General features: G+C 42.1%; 1 protein-coding gene across 1 annotated transcript in view; it reads left to right on the top strand.

Moving 5' to 3' along the window:
• Nucleotides 1–495: 495 nt before the first annotated feature.
• Nucleotides 496–7,611, top strand: part of abca2 (ATP-binding cassette, sub-family A (ABC1), member 2) — a 106,211-nt gene continuing 99,095 nt past the window's right edge. Inside the window, exon 1 of the mRNA XM_076890546.1 lies at nucleotides 496–864. Within this exon, the coding sequence (XP_076746661.1) occupies nucleotides 799–864 (66 nt within the window). The 5' untranslated portion in view covers nucleotides 496–798. The remainder of the gene's footprint in view (nucleotides 865–7,611) is intronic.

The following is a 7,611-nucleotide window of genomic DNA, read 5'->3' as shown; positions in this document are numbered from 1 at the left end:
CATTGTCAGTTGTTGATTTCTCTCTCGAATTATGATGGCTGTTTGGTAGCTGTTTGCATACTATGCATACTCTCTCTCTCTTCATGTGTGTGTGTGTTTCTCTGGTGAAATTCAGTGTGGTTCCGACAACAGTTTTATGTTAATGTACAATCCTTAATGTGTTTTGTGTGTGTGTGTGTGTGTGTGTGTGTGTGGGTGGGTGGGTGGGGGGGGGGGGGGGGGGGGCGCCAGAGGGAGTGTTCGCCCGGGGCGCCAAACAGGCTAGGACCGCCACTGGTCAGAGGACAGATAAAAGGTTCGTCCAGTAAAGAGGATCTATTCACAACTTCTGTAGAGGGAAACAAGTGTAATCCTCACATTTTGACTTTTTAATCCAAATAGATTTTACTACTTTCTTTTCGTAATGTGGCTCTAATGCTCCACCGTCCAAATCTGAGTCAAGAGGCTTTTGTTTTGAAAGGTCTATCGGAAGTCTGTGGTTTGGAGCTTGCCAGGCTGCTCCCAAACTGCTTTCCTGTTCCAACTCCAGCAGTTGCATGATAAAGCAAGACTGTGAAGTGTTTACAGAGGATGACACTCAGTCCCGTCACGCATTTTGCCGCCGCTCTCGGATAAATGCTCATTTTTCCTTCCGCCTGCGCTAAAATAATAATAATAATATTGTTATTGGCTGAATCGGATCCAGGATGCCCAGAAACGGGATAGAAATCCCCTTGTTTTCTAAATCCAGCGTGACGTCACCGCCGTTATGCTGATTTGTTACATTTAGGACACCGTGAAGTAAAAGTGAGAAGGAAAATGGGATTCCTGCACCAACTCCATCTTCTGCTGTGGAAGAACATATCTCTGAAGAGGAGGGGGCCGGTAAGTGTGGCTGTGTTCTGCCCCGCTGCTGCATTGCCCACAGATGATATTTGGACTAATTCTACCTCCGCCCGCTTCGGTCTGCATATGTTCCCATCAGGCATTAGGATAATACCGCAGCGTGAGAGTGGCTGGGTGTTGCTGAGCAGGAACGTGTACTGTGCGTGTGTCCGTGCTGGCGAACAGGTTGCTTCGACATAAACAACTGTATGAATTGTGAGCAGGCCTATGCAGCGTCTGTGAGCCATGTTGGCGTGGCCTGATCACGATTATGATTGTGATCATATTCAACAGCTGTTGTAGTATTTTAGAAATATTACAACATGTTTGATGTCAGCCTGAGAACGTAGGCTGTAACATGTTGTCATTGCGGAGCTACTTCAGCACCACCCAATGAAACATAGATTTGATATGAACTTTTCTCACATTAAGATTTATGGCAACAGGAATATTGTGAAGCTTAATTTTGACTGCAGTGTTCAGGTAATTCATATATGCTGTGTGTGACATAATGGTGATGAAATCATTCTGCTCGAGCAGGGACAGGTATTTCAGCTTCTTGTTCGTGGAGTCAAACTCTGGAGTTGCTTTTGCAGTATGCTTTGGGTCGTTGATCATCACCAAATCACAACAGCAGTTCCCTGAAGTGCACTTGCACTCAGACAATCCCTTCTGAGTAAGTACTTGGCAATGAAAGACAAACTGGGACAGAACCAGGGTTAGGGAGGGCCCAGGACCGTACTCTACTCTTTATCAGTTATATCATGTATACACACCTGTAACCCAGTTCCACTGGCGGCCATACCTGTCCCTGTCATAATAACGCATCCATCGTGTTTGACAGATAATGGGGTTTGCTTTGGATAATAAGCTGTTCCATTATTTCTGGCCTTTTTGTCATCATTCAGGTACAAACTAATCTTGGCTCCATCGGTCCGAAGCTTTCCTGTGATAAATGTGCTGGTTATTACAAAGCTTTTCAACTTGAGCACTCAAACCACTTGGAGTACAACACTGTGTTATGAAACCTTCTGTATTTACATTTTTACACTTGATAATGATACTCCCACCTCCTTCAGAGTGTTCTTGACTAGGACAGTGTGTTTTGAAGGGGTTTACCATGGAAACATTTTTGCAGTTGTCCACTATATTTGTCTCACATGGTCTTTTTGGTGTTGCTGGAAGACACCAACAAAATGTAGCCGTGTCACTGATAGGTCTGAAGGGAAGCGGGCCTCGCCTGGCCACAGAACTGCTTGATCAGTCGGTAGTTTTCTTTTTCTTTCTCTTTAAACGTAGCCGAGGCACCACGCGGCAAAAACTCACAATCTTACGATTATATTTGGCTTATTTCTAGTCAAAATAATCTCATGACACTTAAAATTAAAATTCCAAACAGCACAAATTCTATTCAAAGCAAAAAATAAAGAACTACCAGGAAATGTTCAGAGTATGTTTTTTTTGAAAGAAGGAAGTTATAATTTAAGGGGTTTTTGTAACTTCAAAACAGGGAAGGTTTGTACTACAAGAAAAAGCTTTTGTGTTTCTGTGCATGGAGTGAAACTATGGAACAGTCTGAATATGGAATTAAAGCAACGTCCAAACATAAAACTGTTCAAAAATAGTTATAAAAATATGATCTTCTCGAACTATAAAGAAAAGGAAAATATTGAAATTAATTGAATGTCTCTATTTAAAAAACAAACAAACTCATGTGATATTATAGTATATAGTAAATCAGAAATCTGTTCACTATTTTTATTACAAATTATAAGTAAGGAAGCTGACTAAATATTAACTGATAATTTATGGTAAAGGGGTGGGATTAAATAAAGTGTTTACTTCCTCCCTTTCAACATGTAAATTAATCAGAATGGTTTTTTTTGTATGTATTTTTTTCTCTCTTATTTTCTTTTCTAAATGTACCTGTATATTGTTCACATGTTGAAATAAATTACCAATCAATCAATCAAAATAAGACACAATCAGCTACAGAGAAATTTCAGTAAGATATAGGAACTTGTTTTTATCTTGTATTAAGCGAAAAAAATCAGCCAATGGAATAAGTGAAAACTGTCCAGTTTCGAGATGCAGCTTTGTGTAGATGCACAATATAGAAGACATACATACATGTGACAGTAACGAAACCCAGGGCTCTGCTGTAATGTGGTGTCAGTCTGTGGTACCAGCAGCTAGCAGTGTGTCTGACCTAGATCTAGTAAACAGAAGTGGGCTGGCATGGTATCTATGAAGACCACGAATAGCTGAGGACTCGTAGAAAAAGATTTTAAATGAAGAGATAACACAAAAACGGAAACACAACAGGAAAGGGATAAACCATCTGCACAGGAGAAAGGAGAGGATACGAGAGAGAAAGACTTTAGAGATGGAGGGATGAAGAATGAAGCTCCTGACTGATAATAGAGCGAATCTGTAGAGGAGCGTTTTAAGGACCACCGAGGGCTTGCACCGGAGACGTGACATGACCTCGAAATCCTTGGGTTTCAAAGTTCGACTCGACTTCAGGGCATTTAGATGCAGTTTGAGCTTCTGATTGTTCTGCTCCACACATGGATGAAGTTACTGACGAGGTTCGGATCTCCTTCACCAACTGTGTGTAATTTACATGCTTACAGACGAGGCTGTGTTCCTTACACAGACACATCCACAAGGCCTGACCGTGTGGTATAGGAATATTAACAGATCTGCAGCGTGTGCTATGTAATACATGTTAAATACTCATACCTGATCAAAACTAAATATAAACCTGTCCTTAAATACTGAAAACCTGGTTTCACAGAGAGAGTGCAGCACTGAACTTTCCTGCATCCAGCTGTTTGTTGGTCTGATCAGATCAGATCTGATATCTAAATATCAATGGTCAATAACGGTGACGTGAGAACACATTCGGGTTCTGGTTGGACTAAAATGTGAGGAATTAATGGTGAATTTCTGTTTCAAGTTTTGTGCACAATGAAAGAAGTGTGTGATTTTTCAGTTTGTTTGCTGTTTTTTGGAGTTATCACAGTTAATTGTTAAAAGGACAGTTAACCTAAAAAATATCTAAATATCTCTTTTCTGACAAATATCGAGCTTGTTCCAAATGGGTTAAATGAAGACTTGGTTATTTTTAAATATTCACAGCAGGCTGTCCACGAGGTGTTTATGCTAAGACTATTAAAGCAGTTCTGATGCAAAATACTGGAGACAATGAAAGGCAGCTCAGAGCTTTGTCCACAGAGTGCCTGTTGTGAATGGACGCTGAGTTTCAGGAGCTTGATATGATCCGTTATGAAACGTACTGCAATCTGTTGGTGAAGAAGTGATGACAACAATTTGGTAGTTCTGGACCATCATCATCTTTTGCCTTTTGTGATGGTTTGTTTTTCCACAGAAATGCTAAGATGTTTCAGTCAGGTGACTTAAACCAAGAACTGGAGGATTTATTAGGGGTCAGTGAGAGTTGATTTTAGGCTGAAGGTAAAGACTTCAGTTTTAACTGTTCAAATATCAGAAATTCAAAGTCAAGCAAGGAAAAAATGCATGGAACCACATTTTGGGGGGGGGGGGTTTCTACAGTATGGAAGAAGTATACGTGGCAGTTATGTTTGTGGAGTGCATGGATGAAATAAAACTGTCAGCACTGAACCACCTGACTGCCTTTCCAAGTATGCCAGCCCTGTTTCACAGCCTGTTGAGGAAAACTGCCTGATCAGTTGTGTCAAACACTGAAGTCAAGTCATGTTACTTAAGTATTGATTAAAATCCTATTCATAATCCTAAGCTTCTTGTGAACTGTTTTTAATTGTCAGACTGAAATGAATCAGTACGTTTCTGTGTTCCATTAGCTCTATAAGCTGCCTGCTAATTATGTTTTAGGGGTAATTTGCAGATTGGGAGGTAGTTATGATAGAATATACAATCGATTTCCAATTAAATATTACAGAGGTGGCACTGACATTCACTGGAACATGGTTAACTAGATTTTTAATGTTGTTGAAGACAAGTTACAGGTTACGTTTCATAGTGGGAACCATTTGATGTTAGTTAGTCATTAAAAAAAAAACACAACTGTCTCATATAAAAGGAGGTAGAGCAGGTCATCTGCTGATCAGAAGAACATGTCTATGTAGGTTCTCAGTCATCCACATCATCGTAGTCTAAGGACCTTGGACATGAAAGCAACTGGACTTCTTTAAGGTTCTTGAAGACATTTCAGCTCTCCTCGGAGAAACATCTTCAGTTCTAAAACCAAACGGTGCAGAGTCCCAGGCATGTAAAGCCTAGTGGGAGTTTTACCTATTGATCATGTACCTCATCACATGAGCCAAGGTGTGAAAAAAGGGTGTGGGTTATTATGGGCCGAGGTTTCGGGTGCAACCACTGTGAGACCTTCCCTCACTCTATCATGTGATCACCTGATGATGTAGATGTGAGTGGATATTAAAGTGTGTGGGTAGTGATCTCAAAACTGCATTGTTGGTAGCAGACAGTTGTTGTTGGTTTAGAGTAGGGCTGCCACGATTAGCCGACTACTCACGATTACGTCGACTATCAAAATCGTCGACGACTAATTTAATAGTCGTCGCGTCGTTTGAAGCTTTGTAAGATCCCAAAAGACGCAGGAATAAGTAGTTTGGTTGAGATTAAAGTTATAGTTTTCACACAGCTGAATAAACGTCAAGCAGACAGCTGATCATCAGAAGTGTGAGATGCTCGAGAATATACTCCGGTGTCCTGTTATATTTTAGATAGCAAGGAGTTTATTAAACTTCACCGAAACAATCTGCAAATTTCATTAAAATTTAATAAACTATCATCTTGTCTTTATTTTTAGTTAGCACATACCTTAAACACTTCAAGCTGTAAGCTAATGATAGTTATATAAGAGCAGATGCTGCTGGTGCAATAAGCTGTACGTTTTACTCCAATGGATGATGATCTGATTAGTCAACTAATCGTAAAAATAATCGGTGACTAGTCGACTATCAAAATAATCGTTTATGGCAGCCCTAGTTTAGATGCAGATGAACAGCTGAGTCTTGTCCTGTCACGGGGCTCTTCTATGTTGTGCCATGAGTTCATGCAGTGGCTGTTTGGTTTCTCTGAGGTCTGAGTACTACTTGTTGCACTGCACAGCATACACTGTCTATATTAGGTTTGGGAGATTTGTTCTTGGGATAAACCAGTGTTTGTCTGAGGGTGTGGCTGGGTGACCAGGATGTCATGTATGAGCTTCTCTGATAAACCTGTTACATAAGGGATGACAGTGTTGTTCCTTTGCATGGTCCTAAATTACTCCCAGTTTGTTTTCCAGAGGGTGGTGGGAGTGAAAGAGGAGGTACTGGTCTGTGTGTGTGGGCTTCCGGTAAACTTCAGTGTTGAAGTTTCCAATGTTTACAGCACAGTCCACAAACAGGAAACTGTTATCTTTATGTCTTCCTGGTGAACTTTATGTTTCTATCCACTGAGTTGATATGAGCAGTGAAGAATTCCACTTTTTGAGTTTTTATTTTGACACAGGTGCCATCCATGTATCTGTACCAGTGGCTATATACTGTCCCTTTAGAAGAGCCAGGAGCCTTTCTTTCCTTTTTATTTATTTATTTATTTGCCTGTCCCGTTTGGCTCTTTTGCCATCAGAATTATTGTTTAAAGGCGAAGAAAGATGCCCAACGGATTTACTTTACCAAATGGACCATCCCAGCCTTGCTGTAATGGTCCATTTGATTCACCTTTTATTGTTTATTTTATTTTATTTTCACTTGCTAAATACAGGACAGATTTGACTGGGGAAAAGAAAAGGGAGAAAGAAAGAGGGAAAGAAAAACAGCGGGGAAGAGGGACGGGGATAAAGGGCAAAAAACAAAAACCAACAAAACAAACAGACAAAAAATCCATCTCACCTGGATCACCTGTTGAGAAAGAAAAAAGAGAAAACAAGCAGAAGAAAAAAAAGAGCAACATAATAAACAACATCACGATGATATATGGGAATATGACAGTAAATACTAAATATTAAACATTATTGTGCAGCACATAAGATCAACAGAACACAGTGTGCTTATGGTAGGAGCCAAAAAGGGTGTAGTTTGTGGGTGTGATCACCCGTGTGTACACCTGTGAGCATGGACGCGCTTGTTTTTAAGAGGTTCCTTCATGTAATGATCTGCTAGAGGGTGTGGGGGGGGGGGGCCACAGCCCCGTCCTCCAGGGCGTGAAGCAGGTATGGAGGAGATCAAGACTCCAGACATCCAGAGGCCCCCAGAACACAAGAGACCAAGGAAGACCCACAGAGGGGCAGCCGCGCCACTGTCCCAGAAAGAGCTGAGGAGAGTCCCAGATGAGGGCTCACTCAGCAGCCGCGGAGCAGAAGCCAGGGGGAGTTGCAGTGATGCGCCCGTGAGCTCCGCCGGCAGCCAGCCGTGCCTGAGTGACCGAGCCCCAGGCCGAGAGGCCGGGGGCACCCCGCCTCCGAAGTGGCCCGAGCGAGCCCCAGGCTCCAGGCCCCGATAAGCGGCCGCCAAGGAGTGAGCCGGTGTGTACCTGGACGCCCATCCCCGGACACAAAGAACCACCAACGCACCGATGTCTGAGGGAGTCCGCCACTGGCAGGGGAAGTGGTGGTAGGGGGAGATAGGCCTCCAAACCTTGGAGGGCCTGAGGTGTCCCCAGAGAGGTGGCGTCTGACACCCAACCTGACATATAGACACAGACATACAGGCACACACAGATACAAACATCCAT

The sequence above is a fragment of the Maylandia zebra genome, linkage group LG12 (assembly GCF_041146795.1).
Source record: "Maylandia zebra isolate NMK-2024a linkage group LG12, Mzebra_GT3a, whole genome shotgun sequence".
NCBI lineage: Eukaryota > Metazoa > Chordata > Actinopteri > Cichliformes > Cichlidae > Maylandia > Maylandia zebra.
This window is presented reverse-complemented; position numbering and strand designations above follow the sequence as displayed.